This window comes from Heterocephalus glaber, unplaced genomic scaffold, assembly GCF_053883595.1.
Source record: "Heterocephalus glaber isolate CG9 unplaced genomic scaffold, H.glaber_assembly_v1.0 deba00001687, whole genome shotgun sequence".
Classification (NCBI taxonomy): Eukaryota; Metazoa; Chordata; class Mammalia; order Rodentia; family Bathyergidae; genus Heterocephalus; species Heterocephalus glaber.
In genome coordinates this window covers 2462564-2488509 of record NW_028258412.1, presented here as the reverse complement: position 1 = coordinate 2488509, position 25946 = coordinate 2462564, and the positions used below count along the sequence as shown (strand labels likewise).

Sequence of the window (25946 nt, the reverse complement as noted above, 5' to 3'; positions counted from 1 at the left end):
ACAAGCTGTGTGACTCTGAGCAATCACCCCTCCTCTCTGGTTCTCAGTTGCTTTTTCTAGAAATGTGGGAATCATACCTGTGCCACAAGGGATGTAGTGAGGATTGAATGAGGTCATAAAGCAGCATGTAAGAGTAAGATTTCCAGAATGGTGAAACAAGGAACTTAACAAATCCTCTCTCCTTTACCCAGAGATGATAAAAATGGATAAAATTCCCCAAGGATCAAGTTCAAAACTCTGGAAATCAAACAAAGGAACTTAAAAAATTGGGAAGCATTTATTCAAGACAGACTACTGAACCTCAGATAGGAACAGTGAGAGTTGGCGGCAATCATGACTGGGGCTCTCCCCTCCTCTTCCCTATCTCCCACCCCAGGTCTGTCCCTGCAGAATTCCCACCATCGTGAAGCAAACTGAAAGTTAGCAGCTTTGCTGCCAGAAGGAGCTCACTTGTACAATGCAAGGTATGGAACCAGCCCTTACCTGGGGTTAGTTGGAAACAGTCACGATCTTGGCAGCAAACAAATGGGAAGGTCAATGGCATTGCTAAGACTAAAGCAGTTGTCTTGACTAAGGCAAACGACAGACCACACACAAGCCAGGAATTTAACAAAGAGTTATAGGAAATGGTACAGACATAGCAAGTTTGTGGTGATTGATTAATTGATGGTCACCTTGGGTGGGAATGCCCAGCTGGGCTGAGTTAGCATGGTTCTGGGAAACGGTATAAAAGGAAAACAGGAGGGGAGGATTGTATGCTGACTTCTCTTGGAGAAGCTTCAGCTGTTCTCTTCAGCTAAACTCTGGTCTTTGCCAAGGATGGCTGTTGTTCTCTTGGGAGGAGCTCTGGGCCTCTCCCCCACTTTGAGCATCGCCTGCTGGCCTTTGGCACAGACACTTCGGCTGGGAGCTCTGGTCTTTGCCTTTGCCTTGGGCATTGTCTCCTGGTTCTCTGCATGGATTCTTTGGTTTCCAGCACTGGCCTTTCACCTGCCAGCACAGACTCTCTAGCCTCCAGCACCAGCCCTTGGACTTTCTTCAGTCCAAGATCCTTCAGTCTTCCATCATGGATTCCTTGGCCTCCTGATGCCACCTTGCATGGGACACTGTCATGGGCTCTAGGTCTTTGGCTGGACTCATGTGGGATATTGCTAAGGGATCTAGGTCCTCGGCTGGATTTTTCAGATCCCTAGCACATTGATAGATCTCTTGCACTCTTCTACGTCTGACTCCAATAAACACTCCAATACAAAGTTCCTATGTATTTCTGGCTTAGACTAAACACAAGAATAAAAGAGATTGGCGAGGGCCCTAGCTGTCTTTGAACATCCCTCTTTGAACAGAAGGTCATATGTATAGGCAGAAGAGATAGAAAAGCAAAAGGCAGAGCCCTGAATCCATACAGAGATTCATCAACAGAAATGTAAACACTGCACAGATTCTAGGAGTCTCATAACCACCCCTGCTGACCACCAAGATATGTGCACACAGGGGCCATCACTAGAGATCCAGGCTTTAGAATGAAAAGAATTTTTAAAACTGGTCAGAAATGTCAGTGGCTCCACACCAAAGGAAAGAAAGAGTCCAGAATTCAGGTCAAGACAAGTTCCTAAATGGTTAAGAAAATATCAAAATCCAGAATTGCTAGATATTTTATCTAGGATGCTCAGTTTTCAACTACAGGACATGCCAAAGAAATCTAGAAATTAGGACCTATACATGGAAGAAAGTGGAAGAAGTCAATAGAAATCATGTCTATGGGGTCAGAATTTAGACTTAGCAGGCAAAAATTTCAAAGCAGTTATTGTAAATATATTCAGAGAACTAAAGGGTATGATGCTTTTAATGAGTTAAAGAACAGATTAGGCTGGAGGTGTAGCTTAGTGGTACAGTATGTATCCAGCATGCACAAGACCCTGGGTCAATCCTCAGCAAATACACACACACACACACACACACGCACACACACACACACGAGTATAATAATGACTTATAAAATATTTTTAAAAGACAAATTATTTTTAAAAAACAAATAGAAATCTTCACTGAAGAGTAAAATAACTGAAATGATAAATTCATTGAAGGAACTTAATAGGAGATCTAACATGGCAGATGCATTTGTGAATTTGAAGACAGATCAATAGAAACTGCCCAATTTGAAGAACAGAGATAAATAAGAATAAAGAAAAGTGAACAGAGCCTCAGAGACATCTATGGCAATGTCAAGGTTACCAATATTTGCATAGGAGGAGTCTCAGAAGGAAACAAAGAAAAGGATAGAAAACAACATGAGAGGTGGCAGCTAAAAACTTCCCAAATTTGAATCATCCCCAAAGATTAATATATTCATCACAGAAGGTCAATGAATTCCAAATAGGGTAAATACAAAGAGATACACCCTATGTACACCATAGTCAAAATATTGAACCCAAGAACAAAGTAAAAATCTTGAAAGCAACAAAAGAAAATAGCTCACTCTGTAAAGGGAAACATCAAAACAATTAATGGCTAAACTTATCAACACTGAAGTCCAGGATGCAGTGGGAATACATATTAAAAGTTCCATACTCTTAAGTGAAATTAATAGGATACATGTGTAAATAGCAAATAGTTTCTCTGGTATGAAAAACTAAAAGTGTAAATAAGGATCAAAATGTATAATTGATATTGTGAAATAGGAAGAAAAGGTCTAAAGGAGTAGGGTAAGTGAGAGGGGTAGGGGAAAGGAAAGAAGGGAAAAGAAAAAATATGAGAAAAGAAAAAAATGGAAACAAAGTTTTTGTAAATAGGGAAGGGTGGAGGGGGTGAAGGGAGGGCAGGGGAATGGGAAAAAATAAGAACCAAGATACATCACGTAAAGGTACAAGATCCCAATGATGAATGTAACTGTACTGTATACCTAAAATGTGCCAATAAACTTAATGGAAAAAAAGTAAATTAAAAAAAAGTGCTGAAAGGGGCAAAACATCCTATCAATCAAGAATTCTGTATCTGACAAAACCATCCTTCAAAAATGAAGATGAAATAAAGGCTTCCCAACAAAGATGAAGAGAACTTCTTGCTAGCAGATCTGTCTTCCTACTTACAGTAAAGGATGAAATAAATGGTAGCAGAGATAATTCTAATCCTTAGAGAATTAAATATCACCAGGAAATATGAATATTAAGAAATACAAAATATATATGAATATATTTTCTCTTCTCTTCCTTCACTTTAAAAGACAGAAGATTAAATAAAACTATAAAGCTGTATTGTATTGTTGGGATATACATATATATATACACACATAAATTCACATACATATGATGTATATTATAATAATGGCAACAAGATGGCAGGAGGAAATGGAGCTATACTAGAACAAAGATTTTGTATCCTGCCAGAACCAAGTTAGTATTAATCTGAAGTAGACTGTTATAAATTATGATACATATTGTAAACCCTAGAAGACTGGTGGTGAACCTATGGCATATGTGCTGAAGTGGGCATGCAGAGCCCTCTCTGTCAGCATGTGAGCCAAGTTACCTCAGCTAAGGTTTGACAAATTATCAGCATGCCTACAACAGCAAAGGTCACATTAATTGTGCAAAAGCAGGCCAAATGCAAACTTTTACCTTTCAATAGAAAGCTGTTTGTTCATTGAAAGCTCTGTTACTGTGGGTTTTTTAAGACAAAAGATGTTAATGTATGCGTTGATTTTTCTAAACTAAAACCTCAATATTCAAATTTAAATGAAATGTTGGCACTTTGTAATAAATAAATGGGTCTGGGGTTACAGTTTGGGCACTTGGTCTCTAAAAGGCTTGCCATCACTGCCTTAGGACAACCACAATAGAAGGCATTCAAGTGGTCCACCAGAAAAATGTCTACTTTACACAAAATAAGGAATTGAAGGAGGAGAAGGATAAAAAAGAGATGTAGCACATAGAAATCAAACAGCAAAATGATGGGTATAATCACATTAGATAGGCCATTCCACCACTCTCAGCCCAGAGGTAGGGGCTTCTGGACCGCCATTCCACTGCTCCCAACCCAGAGGAAGGGGCTTCTGGGCTGCCATTCCACCACTCCCAGCCCAGAGGTAGGGGCTTCTGGGCTGCTGTTCCACCAATCCAATCCCAGAGGAAGGGGCTTCCGGGCCAACGTTCCACCACTGCCAGCCAAGAGAAGATGAGCCAGTGGGTGCCAATAGCACCGCCCCGCCCCCATCAAAATGAGAAAGCATGTAAAAAAAGTTTCAAAACCAGACGTCCAGATCACCTAAAGCAACCCCAAAGGGAAATACGATGGAACACTCTGATATTCAACCACCTGGACTCCCTGAACTGGCAACGAAAGAAGATCTGGAAAAAATGAAATCAGAAATAATTTCTCAGGTGACAGCAGAGATTGTGCACATAGTGAAAGACAGGATTAATAAATCTAGAGAGGACACAGATTAAAAAAAATAGAGGAGATGAGGAACATGATGGAATTCCAACATAGGAAACAAAGGGAATCCATAAAACAGATACAAACAGATTTCCAGGAGATTAAACGCTCCACTGAAAGTCTACATGGCAGAATGAGCCAATGTGAGGACAGAATTTCAGATATAGAAGATAAGATTGCAATTAATGACCAGGAAAAGAAAAATTGCTTCAAAATTGTAAGGGACCACGAAAAATCAATCCAGCAGATGCTAGACAATGCAAAGAAGAATAACATAAGACTGACTGGAGTCAATGAAGAAACAGGAGAGAGTGCTGATGACATAAAAAAACTGTTCACAGAAGTGATGGTAGGAAACTTCCCAAGCAGGGGAAATGAACTTGACATACAGATAAGTGAGGCATATAGAACTCCAAATAGCCTTGATCAAAAAAATCTACACATAAACATATAATTCTTAAGATTCCAGAAACCCAACAAAAGAAAATATTTCTACAAGCAGTTAGAGAAAAGAAACAAATCAAATACAAAGGAAAGCCCATCAGAATCACAGCAGACTTCTCAATGCAAACCCTCAAGGACAGAAGAGCTTGGAGTGACATATTGCAAGCCCTAAAGGAAAAAAGCCTCCAAACCAGAGTGATGTACCCTGAAAAACTATCTTTCAAAATGGATGGAGAAATAAGATACTTTCATGACAAAGAGCACCTTAGGAACTCCTTGAATACCAATCCAGCACACCAAAAAAATTTTAGACAATATCCTAGGAAAAGACAATGAGTATCAAAACCCCGGGAAGCCCAGCAGAATGAATCCATCGGGCACAACAAGAAATTAAGTGGAAAGGGGGAGAATCCAACAAAAAGAAAAAGTCATGACAATGATAAGTCAATACATAGCAGTTATAACCATCAATGTTAATGGTCTCAATTCACAAATCAAAAGAAATAGACTGGCAAAATGGGTCAAGAAGCAAGATCCAACAATATGCTGCACATAAAAACCACACTTAATTCTTAAAGAAACTCATACACTGAAAGTTAAAGGTGGAAAACAATACTACATGTGACAGGAACCTGAAAAAAAGCAGGAGTAGCTATCCTCTTTGCAGATCAAGTGGATTTCAAACCAACACTGATTAAGAGAGACAAACAAGGACACTACAACTTTGTAAAGGGAACAATCCAGGAGGAAGAGATGACAATCATAAATATATATGCACCAAACACTAGTGCACCCAACTATATAAAACAAATACTAACGGATATGAAAAGTCATATATGCACTAATACAATTGTAGTAGGGGACCTCAACACCCCACTGTCACAAATAGATAGATCAACTGGACAAAAAATAAGTAATGAAATACTAGAACTCAATCGAACTCTTGAACAAATGAACTTAACAGATGTTGCACAATGTTCAACCCCACAAAATCAGAATACACATTCTTTTCAGCTGCACATAGGTCGTTCTCCAAAATAGACCACATACTCACTCATAGAACATGTTTAAGTGCAAAGGAATTGAAGTTATCCCCTGTATATTATCAGACCATAGTGCGATGAAATTGGAGATCCATAGCAAAAGAAACTCAAAAAATTTCATAAACAAGTGGAAATTGAACAACACACTTCTGAATAGCCAATGGGTCACAGAGGAAATTAAAGAAGAAATCAGACAGTTCCTTCAGTTAAATGACAATGACAATACAACATATCGGAATCTATGGGACACAATGAAAGCAGTCTTATGAGGGATATTCATAGTGTGAATACACATATTAGGAAAACAGAGCAAGCCCAATTAAACAACCTGATGCTGAACCTCAGCCTTCTAGAAAAAGAAGAGCAGGAAAAACAGAAAGCTCATACAAGGGAGGAAATTATAAAGATCAGAGCAGAAATCAATGCAATAGAGACTAAGAGAATGATACCAAAAAAATCAATGAAGCCAAGAGTTGGCGCTTCGAAAGAACAAACAAAATTGAAAAACCCTTAGCCAACCTCATCAGAAAAAGGAAAGAAAAGGCCCAAATCCATGCAATTAGGAATGAAAAGGATGAAATTACAACAGACCCAGCAGAAATCCAGAGGATCATCAATACCTACTTTGAGAACCTATACGCCAATAAGATGGGAAACACAGAAGAAATGGACAGATTCCTAGATGTGTATGAATTACCAAAGTTGAATGAAGAAGACCTAAAAATGCTAAATGACCCATTATCAAACAATGAAATTGAAAATGTAATTAAAAACTTATCAACTAAGAAAAGCCTGGGTCCTGATGTTTTCACTGCTGAAAGACATTTAGAGAGGAGCTACTGCCACTACTATTTAAACTCTTCAATGAAATTGAAAGGGAAGCAATATTCCCAAATTCATTCCTGGAAGCAAGCATCACCTTGATCCCCAAAGCAGAGAAAGACCCAACTGAAAAAGAGAACTATAGGCCAATCTCACTAATGAACATAGATGCAAAAATCCTTAATAAGATACTGGGAAATAGAATCCAGAAGACCTCCAAGAAGATCATACACCCTGATCAAGTGGGATTCATCCCAGGGATGCAGGGACGGTTCAACATATGCAAACCAATGAGTGTAATACACTATATCAATAGAGCCAATGACAAAAACCATATGACCATCTCAACAGATATAGAAAAAGTATTTCACAAAATCCAACATGCATTTATGATAGAAATCCTACAAAGAATTGGAATGAACAGTCTCTACCTCAATCTGATAAAGCTCTCTATGAAAAACCAACAGCCAATATCATACTAAATGGTCAAAAACTGAAATCCTTCACACTCAAATCAGGAACAAGACAAGGATGTCCACTATCACCACTCTTGTTCAATATAGTTTTGGAAACATCAGCCATGGTAATTAGACAAGAGAAAGAAATAAAAGGAATAAAGATAGGAAATGAAGAAGTCAAATTGTCATTATTTGCAGACATGATACTCTATATAGAAGACTCCAAGAATGTCACCAAAAGTCTTCTAGACCTAATAACCAAATTCAGCAGAGTAGCGGGATACAAAGTCAACACACAAAAATCAATAGCTTTCCTCTACACAAACAACAGTCTTGCTGAGAGAGAAATAGGGCAAACAATTCCTTTCACAATAGCATCCAAAAACCTGAAATACCAAGGAATCAACCTAACAAAAGAAATCAAAGTCCTCTTCTCTGAAAACTATAGCACTCTGAAAAGAGATTGAAGATGATATCAGAAAATGGAAAGATATCCCTTGCTCTTGGGTAGGAAGAATCAACATAGTGAAAATGGCCATATTTCCAAAACTGCAATACAGATTCAATGCAATCTCAATCAAAATCCCAGCAGCATACTTCACAGACCTTGAGAAAACAATCCAAAAATTCATTTGGAACAAGAAGAGACCTAGGATAGCAAAAGCAATTCTAGGTAACAGAGACATGGCAGGGGGTATCACAACCCCCAACTTGAAGCTATACTACAAAGCTACTGTGATAAAAACAGCACAGTACTGACAAAGAAACAGACCTGAGGACCAGTGGAACGGATTAGAAGATGCAGAAACAACTCCAGACACACTCAGTCATCTCATCTTCAATAAAGGAGCCAAACACCCTCACTGGAGGAAAGATAGCCTCTTTAATAAATGGTGCTGGAAAAATTGGGCTTCAACTTGCCAAAGATTAAAACTAGACCTGTATCTCTCACCATGCACTAAACTAAAATCAAAATGGATTAAAGATCTAAATATTAAAATAGAAACTCTGAACCAATTGGAACAGAGCTTAGGTAGAACCCTTGAAGACATCGGTGTAGGAAAAGATTTTATGAACAAAACCTCAGTTGCCCATGAACTAGCACAAACAATCAACAAGTGGGATCTCTTCTTATTAAAAGGCTTCTGCACAGCAAGAGAAACCACCAGCAGTGTGAAGAGACAACCCATGACGTGGGAAAAAATCTTCACCTGCTCTTCCTCAGACAAAGATCTACTATCTCGAATCTATAAAGAACTTAAAAAGATCAGACCTCCAAAATTTAAAGACCCAATCTGAAAATGGGCATCTAAAATGAACAGACATTTCTCAGACAAAGAAGTAGAAATAGCAAATAAATACATGAAAAAATGTTCAACATCACTGGTCATTCGAGAGATGCAAATGAAAACAATGCTGAGATTCCACTTCACTCCAGAAAGAATGGCTGCTATCATGAAATCAACCAATAACAAATGCTGGCAGGGCTGTGGGGAAAGAGGAACCCTGCTCCAGTGCTGGTGGGAGTGTAGACTGGTGCAACCATTGTGGAAATCAGTATGGAGATACCTCAAAGAACTAGGACTGGAAGTCCCATTTGACCCTGCTATTCTACTGTTGGGGATCTTCCCCAAAGAATTAAAAGAATCATACCACAGTGATATATGTGCACCCATGTTCATAGCAGCACAGTTTGTAATAGCTAAAACTTGGAAACAGCCCAAATGCCCATCAACTGGAGACTGGATCAAGAAAATGTGGTTTTTTTTAATAAAATGGAGTACTACTCAGCCATAAAAAATGAGAAATTAGAGACATTTATAGCTAAGTGGATGCACATTGAGGTGATGCTCTAAAGTGAAATAAATAGTACATACATGTGTAAATACCAAATAGTTTCTCTGGTGTGAGAAGCTGAAAGTGTAAATAAGGACTAAAATGTATAATAGGTAATGTGAAATAGGAAAAAAAGGGGCAAAGGGGAAGGAAGTGGGAGGGCTAGGGGAAAGGATAGAAGGGAATGGGATTAATATGAGAAAATGGAAAAATAGGAACAAAATCTTTGCAAATAGGGAGGACTGGAGGGGTTGAAGGGAGGGCTGGGCAAGGGTGAAAAATAAGAACCAAGAGAGACTATGTAAAGGTGCAAATTTCCAATGATGAATGTCATTATATTGTATACCTAAAATGTACCAATAAAATAATATTTTTTAAATCACATTACATATAAATGGATTGAACATGCTAATAAAATGGCTGAGACTGACAGCCTGGATTTGAAAAAATGACAACTCTATACTGTTTACAAGAGATAGAGCTTATATTCAAAAACAGACTTTACAAAGGGAAGAAATGAAACAAGATATACTATGTAAACAGTAAACATAAGAGAGCTGGGGCAGCTGTATTAACAGTAAACAAAATTGAATTTAAAACAAAAGTCATCACTGGAAACAAAGAGGGACATTCTGAAGTAATAAAGGTATCAATCCACCAGGAAGATATAGCAATTATAAATAATGTGTGTACCTAAACAGAAAGCCCTAAACATGTAAAGCAAACATGAATATAATTAAAGAATAGACAATTGAATACCGTCAGTTGGAGGCTTTAATACCTGACTCTTTTCAATTGATAGAACAATTATATATAAAAATTGTGTTCTAGAATTATGCAAGAGATTTCTCTATAATATCCAAGAAGGAGGCACTCAATAGCATATGGGCTGACATCTTACATTAGGCTGTATATGCTGGACAGGCAGTGAAAGACCCTAGGAAGAGTGATGAGCCTTAGCTGGGAAGTGAGTTGAGATTCACAAGTCTGTGGAATAGGATGTTCTCCTTGTGAACCACTGGCTCCCATCAGTACAGCATCTTACCCCCATGAAACCCAGATTCATATTGCTTATCTGTTGAAAACTTACTACGTGCTAGACACTCTGCTATGGCTATCACATTTGTCCATGTTCACACAAAGAGATAGGGGCAAAGACACAATTTGAACACAGTTCTTCTGATCTAAACCATGTACTTGACTATTGAACCTCTCACTCACACAGTGAATTAATCTTTCCCTAAAGATGGAGATAATCTGTTATTTAACTCTATATGCTTTGGACGGTAAAAGAAGGCCTGGAACAAAGTAGAAACTATACACACACACACACACACACACACACACACACACACACACACTAGGCTGGCTAATACTGACTATATAATATATACAGTGATTAAAACAGTACATCCAAACTAGAAGGGCATAGCACAGTGAGCAAGAAAAGTGCTATATACATTCTACATTCAGCACCTGGAAAGTGGACAGCTCCCTCTCTAGGCCTGGCCTCCTAAGGACCTCTTTTCAACAGAGGACTATTGGGATGAATTCAGAAGAAACTGGGAGCATCCACCAGAGTTTGAGAAAGAGAGACAGTGGCTGCCTTTGAGAAGATGAATTGAAAGCTCTTAATTATGTTCTTCAGATCAAGTCCCCAGGGAAAGAGATGTTGGCTAAAATCAATCAACACTGTAGACACTCTGAGGGGAAGAGGGTGGGCCCAAGGGTTTTTTTGCACCACATCAATCAGGGACTTGGCAACTACTGCTCCAGCAGAGTCTGGGAGGCAGCCAAAGGGAGCTGAAAGAGCTCCTTCACTGACTTGCCTGTAATTCCACCACGGTAGTTGCTCTGAGTGGACTTCACTGTTGGTTAAAGCATAATCTTAACCAGATGGGGTAGTGGGAAAGAGGAATGGAACCCACAATAGAGAGGAAAGGCTTCCCATTTGAGAAGCCTGAGAACGTTTCTAGGTGCTAAAAGAGACAGGAACATCCTGAGCAGCTAGAGGTCAGCATAGACACTGCTTCCTAAAGAGCATTATAGAATGGGCCAAAAGGATTTCACTTCCTTTATGATTTTCCTTAAGCCAGCCAAAGTCTTTGATTCTATACCTCTGCTGAAAAGCCTTTGGAAGGCCATCACTCAGTACGGAAATTGCTTGTTCTGGTGCGTTTTGCCTCAGTACTGTGTCCCATTCATCAAGAAACAGGTCCTTGGTTCGAGTTGTCTCAAGTTGCTTCTAACCTTTCACATTATACACAGTACTTTTCTGCTACACATGTGCACATATGTGGTAAAAGGTGTGACAAAATACATGATATTTGTTTCAGGAATACAAAATATCCAGCAAGTGCCCAGAAAATGAGAGTATTTCACTGGGAAGCAGTCGTGGCATAAAAAGACACCACACGTTAGGCATGAAGGACACTTCACCAAGCCCATTTTATACCCTGCCAATGAATTTCCTCTGCTGCCGTCTAGCGTCTGATGACAATATTGACCTTTTCTAGCTGTCAAACTTGTCTTATTAAATCCTGAGGTCTTAACTGCTTTGCACACAGAGGCCGCTGGTTTGCCCGCCCGAGCACGTGTTCATGTATAATTCATGGCATATTGCATTGCCTAGTGAATGAATATTTATCAGCTTTTTCATAAGAAGCAGAATGGTGTTTCCTTTCTTTGCTACTAAATTTCTATGCTATGGCAAATGAAATTTGTGAGCAAATATAAAAAGAATACGAAGAAACAAAAACCGCCAACCAAGTCCATTCCACTTGTAATTTTCCATTTTCCTGAGGCCTCTAGTGTATACTGAGTAGGCTTCAGCTTGGCTAGGACACAAACCTGCTGATTCATCCAGAATAGAAATGGTGCCATATGCTACACCCAATTCCCCCTGCAGAAAATGCCCCCACACCCAACTCCAGCCCCATTCTCAACTGCAGAGGAACCCAAGACCTTTTCAACGGCTCCATTCCATGCCCTCTGCAAGGAGATCAAGTTTGGAGGAACCAAAGATAAAGAACCTCCAGGAATCATTGGCAGAGTTGTTGATGGCAACAAGCCAAGCAGAATTTCATGACTTCTAAACTAAACTACCACACTGAGAGAGGATGGCCCTGCAGCACATGTGACCCTGCACCATGACCCTTCTCATGGTGAGCTGGTACTGCCCTGTCTGCTGGAGCTGGCCTGTTCCCTGGTACAGAGAAGAGCCAAGGGGGCTGAGAACTGTGACTCTGGTTCCTCCTCTAGCCTTATAATTTACTGACGGAGGACTACAGTGCTGATGATCTCAGGCACACATGGACACACTCCTGTAGAGGTGAGGTTTCAACACAGTACAGAGGCTGCCTGGTTCAGCTGCCATCACTCTGGCCTTAAAAGATGCCAGTGATGTTGGTAGCATAGTTAATATCTATTGAGCCTGTACTATATGCCAAGCCCTGTGTACAGCACATCAACTGTGCCAAAAATGACATCCTCAGAACACCTTGTGGACATAGGCATTATTGATTGTCCCACTGTACAGATGGGGAACCTGAGACAGAAGGAATAAGTAACTTGCTTAAGCTCACATTCCCCAAGCTGGGAGTCAAATTCATTTCTATTTGACTTGAGACCTATTTTTTCAACTACCAACCCCTGAAATCCAGGCAGTAAAGTTCAAGGAACAAACCCACAAATGCCTGGTTGTGTGGCCTCAGGAGGGTGGCTTCACTTCTAAGAGCTTTCATTTTGTCATTTGTAAAAAGCAAGCACATAATAGCTCTTGTTTTGCAGGGCTGCTGCAGTGCAACTGGGCAACTGGGCTTTGCAAATTCTAACAAGCTCTGTAATTATTGATAAGCCTGTAGCCATTCTCAACAGAAACATTTATTGTGAAGACTTTGGCACCAGGAATAAAGACAAGAGTTCATGAATGTATAGCAGAGTTGGAGAAAGGAGATGCACAGGAGCAAAACACACAGGTAAGTACTGTGTATTCACACAATTAAAAATAATTGAGTTTGTCAATACTGGCCAAGCCAATTTGGTCATGCTGTGGTATCTTTTAGCTGGGACAATAGGAGCCAAAAACATATAGGGTGTTTACATAATTTCCAATAAGGATAGGGGCTACACAAACATTAAAACAAAGGGGATCTGACAGAGATTCATATATGAGCCAGAATTTGATAGCTGGATATCACCAGCTGTGCAAGATTGGAGGAGAGTGTTCCAGGTAAGGCAAAGAGCTAGTGCAGAGGCCCTGAAGAAAACATTCATTACAATCCCTAAGTGGAGAGCCCTAGTGTAAAATATCTCCCATGTACTTTGGACGCTGAAGCCCTCTTCATGTGGAACATCCCAGGATGCTGGTACTCAGTAGGACACCTTAGGAAATGGTGACTTTTCATCTTGCTGCAGTCCCTTTTAGCTGGGACACACTGTTCTCATTATTCTGCTCTCATTCTCCTCTTTTACTTCTTCACCTAGGGTTTGAGAAGGGCCATTGCGGTAGGTGGATGGATGGTCCCCAAGGACACGGTGGAGAGGGTGTGATCTGAAACACGGATCTGAGGCAAACCTCATGCCGTCCTTAGTATTGCCCCAAGGCCTCACTCTCAGGTCCCACCTGGTCCAAATCTCCCTTGGGGGAGTCCCATATGTCAGAGGAGCTCAGCAGAGGCATCTAGGGAGCCCACACTCTTGCATCAGCTTCACATACCTTCCTTTCATCTATTCCCTCAGGGACTGACATGAACTTCTTCAGCAGCGCAGGGTCCAGCACCTGGAAACACCGGCGGAACTGACTGAGCCCCATGTGGTCAGCGTAGCCTAGGGAGGGGAAGCAAGCAAAAGAAGTCACAGTGGCCAAAAGAGAAGAGACATCCCTGTGATCTGGACCCCCAGGGAGGAGTTCAGCATCCTGCTCTCCGATTGACTACTAACTTGTGCAGATTCCCATGCCAGTACCTCAGCTAATTTTGCTAATTGAACAGACTGAATTTGACAGCCACTTCTCAAATGTACTCCTCAAAATATGAACCCCATTCAATACACCACTGACATTTTGAAAAGTCTGAACTCTCCTCTGCCTCTCAGAAGGTCACAGTTCACGTCAATATCCAAGTCAAAAGCTCTGAGAAATCCTGTGGTGGAGATAACTGGTTGGTCTTGATCTACCCAAACCTGCTCACCCATGGAAAGTTTTTTGTCCAGTATATTTTTTACTCTATAGAATGCCCTAGAGGGATGCTGCACTGGGAGGTATTCGAGGCTTTTTAACTCTATCACATGGGTGGACAGAGTTGCACTCTGAGGTGTGGGAAACTACAGAGAATGGGAATTTCAAGAGCTAGCCTGTGAAGGAGCCAGAAGAGTTTTCCAGGACTTGGCATGGAAAGAAAATCTACACAGAGGGAACTATGAAGACAAGACTTAGTGGGGAAACAAACTTGATCCCAGGGTCACAGCAACACCCAGCCTTTACTGAGCACTTATGTGCAAGACACGAGGGTGTGACCTCCTCATGTTTTAGAGACTCTTGGACCTTTATTATTATCCTCATTTTATGAATATGGAAATTGAGGCCCAGAGAGTTAAGTGTACCTGGTCACATAGATGGTAACTGTCTTAGCCTGGATTTAAACTCAAGCAGTGAAAAATAATCTAGTGGAGAATAGCCAAAGATGAGCAGAGACTGGGCCAAAAGAAACATGAACTTTGATTCTAAGTATCAAGTTTGAACTTCTTCCAAGTTGTGAAGGATGTGGCAGAGGCTCCCTTGCTGCAGAAAGATCCTGCAAGTGGCTGGGTTGGAGGAGATCTGGTGGAATCCTACTCTGATTTTGAGACTCCACAATAAGTCAGGTGCATAAATCAGGAGAAAGAGCAATAAGGGATGTGGAGAGAAAATCTAAGAAGTCTTCCTGGGAGAGGAAGAGGGTCTCGGGGAAGCTCTGGAAAATGTGGACAGCACAAAGACAGGGATCCAGGAGGTTACAAGCCTGCATTGTTCTTTTAGGTCAGATTTTGCTGGGTTCACATTCCATCTCTGCCCTTATTATCCCTGTAATAGGGATAGCAGATGCTACCTCTGGGCAATTCAATTTCTTTATCTGAAAAATGAAAATAACAAGATGTATCCTCACATCCATGGTCACTGCAGGGTGACATCTGATGACAGTATGAGTGAAAGTGGCTAAGGCATACTATGTGCTTTGCACAGCCAGCTACTCTCCTAAGCTTTACTCTTTTATTAACCCACCCAACTCGGCAACTATTGGAGAGGAAACAGAGCATGCTCTAGGGACTTGCCTGGGGTCACATAGGTGGTGACAGTCTGAGCTGTGCCCTGCAGGCTGTATGACAGATAATGTTTAATGAACATTTGCTAAACAGTCATCCCTCAGTATCTTCACATCCTCCCATATACTTTAAACTATCTCTAGATAACTTACAATAGCTAATATGATGTAAATGCTGTATAAATAGTTGTACTATATTATGTGGGTAACAATGAATGACAAGAAAATGTCTGTGTGTGTTCACTACAGATGCAGTCTTCTTTTAGACACTCTTGATCCTAGGCTGGTTGAATGCACAGATGTGGAACCCACAGACTCAGAAGATTGACTGTGCCGGGCACTGTCCTAAGAGCTTTGTGAGAATGACCTCATTTAGTGCATGTAACATGTCTCTGGCACATGGTAGGCACTCAAAAAATAGCATACATTTCTATGCATTATACATGCACATATAGATGTATTTGTAATATAGGCATGAATTCAAATTCATAAATATTTAATGCATGCATCTATGTATGCATGTAAATATATCTTATGTGAGTGTGAAAGACAGAAATGACTTAGAATAGGGGGAAAAAAGGAGGAAACAAACCAGGTCTGGGAGGCAGAAACTGGAAAGTTCTACCATGAAACATCAACCCTTTACTCAGCTGGAAACCTCACACTGGCTGAGTTGGTCTGTTTACAGATGAGGCAGCCCCTGCGGTGAGGAGGAAGATACCCAAGCATGCACACTGGGGTGCTAACTGGACAGCAGACCAAGGAGGCTACAAAGGCCCAGTGCTCTCTGCCTGCCAGCTAGGTGGAAATGATCAACTGCAGGGGCTGAGCTGCCGGCTGTGACCATCTCATTCTTCCCCTGTGACGTTATCTGTCTCCCTCTGCCTGTGGCTGCACAAGTGGGCGGGAAAATCAATGATGTGCCCAGGGGAGTTCAAGTCTCAGCCTTGCTTCCAGCTGCTCCCAGCTTCTCTGCCAAATACTTCATGGCAGGGTTCTATTATTAACATAGTGGGGGAGATGGTGAGGCGACCACAAGCCTGGGTGTTAGTGACCACAGAGACATTAAACAAACAGCTGCCCACCTGCAACTCCCACCAGCCCCAGCCACACCATCCTCTGTGGAGAGGCAGGCTGTACTGAACCATTTCTATGGTTGGGGAGGGGGAATTGTGGGGCAGCCTTTGGGGGCTGAGAGGCAGAGAAGAATGGGAAGGTTTAAGATCAAACTCAACTCCCAAGATGAAGTAGTGGTGGGTACTGCAGGCATATGCTTGCTTAGTCAACTACAGACCTGATAACTTCTTTCCTTTGGCTAAATCCCCTGTATCCCCTAACCCCCATCATCTCTCTGGCTGACCCAGTGAAAGCTAAGTGCCTGGCAAAAGCACTCACAGTCCTCTCTGGTGGAGGCACCAGCCCCTTCTCCCATAATTCTGCATGCATTTTGAACAACATTACTGAAAACCCAGGTTCTTTTACATCTGCTCACCTTGGCACCTGCTGATTTTTCTGCCTAAGGTTCCCTCTCCCCGCACGCACCTCCCAGCAGGAGCTGTTTCTTATGCTGCAAGACCCATTTAGGGTTTTACATCCTCTAGGAGGATTCCCCAATCTCCCAGGAAGATAAAACTCCCTCCTTTAGGCGTCTGTATACCTGCTGCATCCCTGTGTGACATATGCCTTCCTCATATTATTGTTTCCTGTGATCATAATGATCTTGCAAACTAAATCAAGCATCTCAAACATCAAATTATTACTCATTGTGGTAAGTCTGCTCTCTACCCAAGACAGATGAGGAAGATACAGTCCCAGCCTTTGAGGAGCATGCAGGCAATTCCAGAAATCACATGAGTCTGGTCCAAATCCAGACTGTGCCTCGTCCCAGCAGTGTGACCTTGGCCAAGTCCCTTCACTTCTCTGGACTGAACGCAGTCTCTCCCTCATAGGGCTGGAAACAGCTCCTCGAGCACAATAAGTACTAAGGTCCCTTGGCTGCCACTGGTAAACAAGCAGGTCCCAAATTCAGAGATCAGGTTCCCAGCTGTCTCTTACCTGTCCTGTGCAGACGCAGCGCCTCCAGGATGTGAGAGCCCACAAGCTGGACCCTCAGTGCCGGGATATCTGGGGCCAGGGGCTTGCTCGCCTCCTGCTGGTCTCCAGGCAAAGGTGGTGCTGAAGACTCCTGCCCACCCTTATTGTCCAATGCTGGGGTTGGCACCAGACAGTGGATAAAGTGCAGTTGAGACCGTCTCACCAAGCTGATCAGTGCATCCTAAGGCCAAGAGGAGAGGAGATTAGGGACTGCTGTCAAAGGGAAGCAGACAGGGTCCTTGCCACTCCCCACACTTACATTCAGCCTGCCCTGGGCACCTCTGGGGCCCTGTGTCCTACACCAAGGTCATCTCACCTCCATTCTGATGTGTACTCATGAGAAATAAGGGGGCTTTATAACACCCCTAGGTGAGACAGATGGGGAGAGTGAAGCATAGAGCGGCCAGTGGGTAGTCCCAGGACACATAGACCACCCACAGAAGACCTGGGGCAGAAAAGACTTAGTCTCAGGGCTTTTCCTTTGTAATATGCTAAGAGAATTTTTTCCAAACATATTCTTCCCATGTCCCAGCCTGTTCTCATTTGAGTTCAGCCTATTGACCAACTGAATGTTCTCATTTGATAATGTTCTGGATCTAGGGAACATATTTACATCCAGCCCTGGGTCCTGCTGACTATCCCCAAAGAGAGACAGCCTCATGGTGTGAGAAGCAGTGCAGATAGTCTGGTATTTGTCACCCTAGCCAAGAGGGCATGTGTGACTCCTGGGGAGACCCCACACCCCTCAATGCAATGCCAAGCCATGGAGGCTTCGGCTTCAGGCTCAGCTCAACCATTTCCCAGGCCATGGCCATGGTCAAGCTTATTTGTGCCCTGGAGCCTCCATTTTCTCCTCAGACAAGCATCAGATATGTCTTTCCCAGGGTTTCTGGGGAGGCAAGAGGTGACTGGCGTAGATGCCCCTCCCCAGAGGAGATGAGGATCTGTGGCCTGGAAGGGTGTACTTCCCAGGCCGGGCCCCGCTCACCATCTGCAGCTTGATCTGGGAGCACGGAGCTCTCCTCCTGGTTGAGGCAAGGCTGCTGGTAAACGTCCTCCTCACCACACGGCTCCTATGCAGGGCCTGCTGGGAGGTGCCCTCCAGGCCTGCCACAGCCTGGCACACAGGTGGCAGCTTGGCACGGCCCTGGAATAAGCTTTGCAGCTCCTCCCTGGAGTAGGAGGGAAAAGAGGGAGGGCTCAAGGACTCTTGGGGAGCCCTTGCCCTGGTGAATGAAAGGATTACACCCCCTTGCTTCCTGTTCTTACCCATTTGCTCACTGTTTCTTCTGCCACTGGAGACTTCTCTTAATGACAAGTGCCAGCTCCTCCCTCAACTTCTTCATCCCACCAACAAGCGCTCTGTCCTCCCTGACCACCAGCTTTTCCCTACTGCAGCAATCCTACTAAACTGGTCAGTGCCACCTTAGAGGGCACTGTCATCTTTGTGGTCCCTAGAACTGGTCTAGTATACAGTAGGCCTTACTGTACATTTCATGCGGGAATGAATGGAGCTGCAAGATTAATGCCAATGACATGCCGAGCCTCATGCCAAGGTGACAGCTAAGGCCTTCCGTTAGCATTCCTGCAATGGACTAGCTCTGACATGGCAAGGGCAGCCAGTCCCTTAATAAAGGTCTGCTCTGATCAACCCATGCTAGTCTGGCCTCTTGTTTGGAAAAAAAGGGACAAAGCAGGCTAGAAGACCCTTTCTTCCCTAGGGGGGACTGAGACCCAGAGAAGGACTGGTGCCCCACTCCTGAGCTCCCTTGGAAGCACTCAGGCATCTTTCATCATTCACTCAAAGTTCATGTCCCACCCCCAGCCCCAGTCCTGAAAATACTTCACCCATGTTCCCCAGTTCCTGACCTGACTATCCAAACTACTCAGGAAACAAGCACTGCCCAAGGAGCCCAAAATTACATGTGTGGTACATGCTCAAAGATGAACAAAGGCTTGGCCACATGGTTGCTAAATTGAAAGTCTGGACAGGATGCCGAGTGAGTACATAGGAAGCAAGGGCCTTCCTGTGGAGAAGCTGAGGCCACCTGAGCAGTGAGGCCCACACATTGATCCAAGGAGACTCATTCACACCTGTAGCCCTGACCTCTATGTGTGGATTGCTGTATCTGCGTGGTTGAATTGAAGCCTGTTTTCAATTTACCATGTGACCTGGGCCAAGTCATCTGTTCATTCCTAGGGATCTCAGCTCCTCAAGAATAAAATAAATGAATTTTGGACAGAAACAATGGTTCTGAAACTTGACTATACTTAAGAATTTTATTTATGGAAAGCTCCTCAGCCATGCAAGGCCTTAGGATCCACCCTAGTGGCTCAAGGCAGGGCCCAGGAGTCACAATGCTGAGCACACTGTCCCAGGGGATCTCAGGCTCTTGGCTTCAGTGCCACACTCTCCTAAAAAGTGCTGTTTATCCTTCAAAATCACCAAGGTTTGGCTCTACAGATGGATCGCATGGTCTGGGGATTTAGCTCAGTGGTTCCGCCACCTGCCTCGCAAGTGCACGGTCCTGAGTTCAATCCCCAGTACCAAAAAAAAACAAACAAAAAAACAAAAAAACCAGATGGATTGCATGTAATACTTTTTTTTTCGCATGTAATACTTTCATTTGGGATTGACTCCCAAATGCACTGTGCTCTTCTGCCCACTTCCATGGAGCTGAGACTTCATACATGGCTCACATGGGAATGTCATGTGGTCCATAAAGTTTTGCCTTACCCTTCCCTAACTCAGTGTCCCTCTCTTGGACTGAGCCAAAGTATTTTAAAGCAGGAAGGAAATTTACAAGGCCTCAAGATGAGAGCTTTATTTGAACCAGGCTCCTTAATAAACTCTTTGCTACCTTACATCACCCAAGCCTCACATTAAACATCCAAGCTTGGGGTTATCATGTCCATTTTCTAGCTGATAAAACTGAAGCCCAGGACATGTAGCTGGAGAGAGACAGAAGCAGAATTTGAACATCTGCCTGACTTCAGTGAGATGCTATAGCTCCTGAATCTTTTGTTTGCTCCATCTAACTCTTATGCTGGAAGAAGCAAAAATAATTGAGAGGAAAGAGACTACCTGCAGTCACTCAGGTGCCCTGGCTCCCTGTTATTATTTGTGAGCTTGCTAAACTTCCTTTTATCCATCCCTGCCTTGAACTCTCTTCAGTAGCTGTGTTCCCAAGCTCTCCTAGATTTGAGGCTTCCAATTAATGGTATCCATAGCATCCTGAGAACTTTCCCAAGGATCACATAGACTCAAGCTGTATCCCAGCTGTATCCCACTTTCTGTGTGAAGGCAAGCCTACATGGGGCCTCCATTTTCACATCTTTAAAATTGGGCTAAGGTATGGTGTTGCTTTATAAGATATGTAAAAGTCACTGATGTTGATGCAAGGCCCATAGGGGGGCAGTCAGTAAACATTCCTTCCTCACTCTTCTGCCCTTCTGCCCTCCTCCACCACCTCCTCTTCTTGTCTCCAAGCTCCACTCCTGCAGGTTTCTGGCATTGAACTTGGGAGGTGTACCAGGCTCACACACACAAAACAAGCGTTTTCCTTTAACTCCAAAGTGATAGCATGATCACTGCCTGCCCTTCTGGGTCCAGCAACCAGGGAATGTGGTGAGCTTTTTATAATGCTACAAAATGAGTCATTTTAGTTTTACAACCCCCTAAGTTCTAGGAGGTCCATAAAAGTTGTTCCAATCACATCTCTCAGATACTTAATGAAAAGCAAAAGGCCAAAATAAGAAGTCACAGCTTTTTTAGCTTTTGTGCCACCTCCCCAGACAGTCAGCTTTTCTCCTTGGCTGGATTTGCTCTGGCCCTGGGGAGATACTTGTACCACTCCAATTCAAGTCACAGCTCTTTAGTCCATTATGGGGAAATGGGGTCCCCGACCGGCCTCCACGCACTGGTTGTTGTGGCTTAGAGGTACCAGTAGGGATGGAACTGCAGCACCTCAAATAGCCCCATCCACCGCCGGTTCTTGCCTGGCTCACCTCTTTGACTGCTGCAGGAGCTGGGGTGCATCCAGTGCCGAGAAATTGGGCTTGGCTCTGTGCAGCCAGCCCGTGAGGTCATAGCGCACGGGGTCCTGTCCAAGCTGATGGAAAATCTCACACTGGAGGGGCTGCTCACAGGTCCGCAGGGCAGAGGTCCCTGAAAGCAGACACAATGGCATGAATGTTGGGGACATTCTGCAATCAGCTGGTATCCCCAAGAACACAGTTTCCATTTTAATATCTTTCCAGATAGCTAAAGCTACCAGTTCAAAATGCCTACATTTCTCTTATGTATTGAACACATTATTTCCAAAGTGGATTCTATTCTTCTTGGCTTTCAGGATACCTATTTGACCCAAGCATTATCAGTACACATAATCTTCATGAATTTTGCTATGTGTATCCATGTATCGTCTAGGCTGTGATTTACTTAATGTTTCCTTTAAATCAATATTTTTACAAATACATTCATTTAAAAAGCAGCATATGATTGCAGGTTTGATATACAAGCTAGATTTATTTTCTAATATGTATGGAAATAAAGTTATTAAATATGTTTGAAATATTCGTTCATATTATGTCTAAAATTGTCTTAAATATTATCAACCAAATAAAAGTACAGCATTCTCTCAGGAGATGCTGGCACACACTTGATTGCAAGAATAAGGGTAAGAGGAACAAAAGGGGCTGGCCTTGTATGTAGAGAAAAATCTAGTTCCTTGCCATTCATTATGGTGTACAAGGGGCCAAGCTACTTAAGTTGCTGAGCCTCAGCTTCCTCCTTTGTAAAATGGAAATTAAATAATACAAACTTCCCATGGTAGCATAAGACTCCTTTAGGATACTGAGTGTAAAATACTTTAGTAGTCACTCAATTAGCAATAGCGGCTGTCACTGTTATTGACTGCATTTAACGTTATACTGATACTCTGGAACAACACAGTGTTTACCCCCATACCCCCAGTGCCCAGCATCATACTTAGCACATGCAGAGTCCAGAAGTGCTTGTGGAATGAATTAATAAATAAATGAACTGCTGGTTATTAGTTATATTGCCCTGACCATCATGACGCTCTCAGGTTGCACTGCCATGTTTGGAAGAGTTGTCCCTCCCCTAAATGGCTCCAAACTGATTATTATTAGTGAGGTAGTGTTGGGTGATTCCTATATCACTTCTGCATGACCTTCCTTAGTTTTCTTCCCTGCTATTGTCAATATTTCACATACATCATGGTCTTGAGTCTTTCTCTCAAGACCTAATCTGCTATCTCTAAACTGTAATGATCTTAGAAATCAGAGACCTGCATTTCTTGAACTCCGTGCAAATATACCCAGTCAGAGAATCTGCAGGCTTCCGTGAGGAAAGGCCATGGATTCCACCACCTGTCTGGCTGCACAGAGGTCTTTTGTGCCCACTGCCTGGATCACTTCTAAGTTCTGGATAACTGAAGCTGTCATCAAGGAACATCTCCAGTTAAGTGAAGTGCCACTGCATCAAGAGCCTCCTGTGAGACCTTCAGAAATGTGTTGTCCCTGGCCTCATGGGAATCGCCTTCCAATAGGAAAGAACAGCATTCCACAGGAAGCAAGGTAGCAAGGTGCACACCAGGCTCTGGCACATATGGCTGTACTGTCCCTAAACAGGTATCTGTTTATGTGGTTTCCCTCCCTCCAGTGGTCTGGAAGCAACTTGAGAGCAGGAATTGGGGTTCATTTGTCATAAGGCTTCTCAATTACCACAGAGCTTGGCTCTAAGTAGGATCTTCCTGTGGAAAGGGGGAATACAGAAAAAAAGATGTTAATGTTTGCTAAGCTCCAGGCAGGCTGCCCACTCTGCTGGAAGGCTAACTCAGAGGATATCACTTTGCCTTCACTCTGCCCAGTGATGTGAGCATCCCTGGTCTGGTTTCTGGAAGATGACACTGAACTTCAGAAAGATGAGGCAACTCTGATAAAGATGCAGAGCTTGTCAAAGTGGGGCCAGGATGCAGATACACAAGTAAGCTAGCATCAAAGCCTGCTCCTGACCAGAGATGCCACATTTCTTGGGAACTGTGCTGGAGATCAGCTTGTAGGATCCAGGGCTGCTCATTCCTCTCATTCATTTCTTTCTTCTGGAATTGGTTTTCACACCACAATTTTATTCATCAAAGCATTTTGCAGAAATCTTTGGGTTTTCAGGAGACCCATGAAAACTCCTGGGAGATGGACATTTATCCAGCATGGTTTCAGGCTTCACTACCTCACCCAAGACCCTGAACCCCTCAACCAGGTCACCCACAGCCCCTGCAGGTCACCCCTACAGTTTTTGCTAATCATTGACTTCCTCTAGGCCCACAATGCTCCCAGTGAACTCACTTGCCAATGTGAGGACATTCAGCAAAATGTACCTTAGATGAGGCTAAGGGGTCATAAAGAGCAAGCCCTGATTAGCCAGAATGCCCTAAGTGTTCTGGTTGATTGAGTGTTCTCATTAACTCAGAGCTAATCAGAAAGCTTTGGAGAGAAAGAACTTTTTAAACAAAATATCTGAGACCATTTCTGCCCCAGCCATGCCCTACAAGATTTCTTCTGTTGCCAACCTGGTTTCTGTCTCTTGCATAAAAGTTAGAATCTAGGCAATGTTCCATTTGAGAATTTCATTTCATTTGGTCCTGGATCACTGAGTTTTCACATGTTTACCTCTTACCTCTTCTATGTCAAGTACTCCTTGTGCACCTTATCACACTAGGGGTATTCTAGGTGCTGCTCAGCAGAGGTAACCATCCTAGCCTATCCTCAAAGGGAAGATGGCTGGTGAGCAAGTGTGGGATGTCTAATGGTAACCACTTCAGTGGGGGAGAGGAAAGCAGGGGAGGGAGATGAGAGTTCAGATGAGGGGAGATTATTATTTTTCCCAAGGTGGTCAGGAAGCCCCCAAGACTGGAAGAAGGTAAAGAAGCCCATCATGCTAGGATGTGGTGAGTACAGTACATCCATTGGCCTCCATCTTTCCTCCCTTGCCCTTCTTCCTCAAGCTCCTGCCATGGTTGGTGACCTTGTCCCTAACTCCCTGACACTAAAATGTCCCAGGGCTGAGTCCTTAATCATCTTCTCTTCTGTCCCTCAGTGGCCTAAACCAAAATTATGGTCCTCAGTCTCCTTCATACAGACTGACCTGCCTAGATCACTGTTTTGATCACTGATGTACCTCCCAGGCAAGGACAGTGGCTGCTCATAATAGGTGCTCCATCAATATTTACTGAATAAGCCCATAATGAATGAGCTCACATTTGTCCTGGTCCCCAAAGCCAGTTGGGACTAAGAAGATCTGAAAGCATATTTGCTTTCCTTAATCCCTGGTGGTGTGGAGATCACAAGAGTTAATCCAGACAAGCCTGGTCTGGGATCTGCCTTCTGACTCCTCTGGCTTGACCTTGGACAAGCACCTCCACCTCTCTGGAGATCTGTTTCCTTATCTTGGCAATAAGAATATCTACCTCCAGACCTGCGAAAGAATCCTACTAGACCATACAGCTAAAGCTCTGAGCATGCCACCCTGCATAGAGTGTATACAGTATTCCTTTAACCCCTCATATGACAGAGGAATACTCCTTGTCACCATCAACACTCTGTCCTCCCCTATAACCTTGCAACAACATGTAGAATTATGACAGAGCTCTACACACACATGACTCACACAATAGCTGTAGCAGAAATTCTGCAGAAAGAGGAGCTAGGCTAACTCCCTTCCTCATTTTAAAAGCATGTCAACTAAGACTACAAGAGTTGCTCAGCATTACACAGGAGAAAGTAGGGAACATGGACTTGAACTTGGGCCAACAGATGTCAAATCCCGTGATGTCATTGTTCCAGCTTGATGTCTCAATCTCCTTTCATTTCCCCTACCCATCACCAAATGCCATGCATAGACTTTACCTGCTTAACACCTCCAGACTCTGCACACCTCCCTTGGGTAGGCCAGCTTCTCCTGCACCTGATCAGCCGCCTTCCCATCATGTCTTCACACTGTAGCCTGGGTCAACCTTCTAGAACATGAATCTGACTATACTTCCCACTGCCTAACATCCTTCCTGGCTTCTCATTGCTCTAGGGCAGTGGGGGTGAACCTATGGAACGTGTGCCACAGTATCATTTGTATCACTGAAAGCTCTGGAAGGTTCACCATCACTGCTATAGGGTTAAGAGCAAAATGTGTGCATGTCCCACAAGGGCTCCTGCCATCAGATTCCAGATCACACCTCCATCCTGTCTTGCATTTGTGTTCCCTTCATGTTGTTAGATGTATATGCATGTGTGGTCCTCTCCACTGCCAGAGAAATCAGATCTGCCTGAAGCACAGCTTCAGAATCCAACCTCCACCTCACAGTGCTTGTGCTTGCCCAAGAGACTGCCCATTGTATTTTCCCCACAAGAATAGGGACCCTGTCAGGCCAGATCACTGCTTTATAGAACAGGACCCAGCCCATTGTGGCTGCTAATGTGTTTGTTACATGAATGAATGAATG

At 43.2% G+C, this 25946-nt stretch overlaps 1 protein-coding gene across 4 annotated transcripts in view; it reads right to left on the bottom strand.

The window, feature by feature from the left end:
• Window positions 1–25946, bottom strand: part of Myo18b (myosin XVIIIB) — a 280964-nt gene that overhangs the window by 170273 nt on the left and 84745 nt on the right. For all 4 annotated transcript variants that reach the window (XR_015446186.1, XM_087198064.1, XM_087198065.1 and 1 more), the window contains exons 18-21: window positions 21436–21595; window positions 18416–18599; window positions 17389–17608; window positions 13752–13861 (exon numbers count right to left, since the gene is read on the bottom strand). Coding sequence is in view for 3 of the 4 variants with exons in the window: in XM_087198064.1 (XP_087054190.1) it covers window positions 13752–13861; window positions 17389–17608; window positions 18416–18599; window positions 21436–21595 (674 nt within the window). In the remaining variant the exon portion in view is untranslated. The remainder of the gene's footprint in view (window positions 1–13751; window positions 13862–17388; window positions 17609–18415; window positions 18600–21435; window positions 21596–25946) is intronic.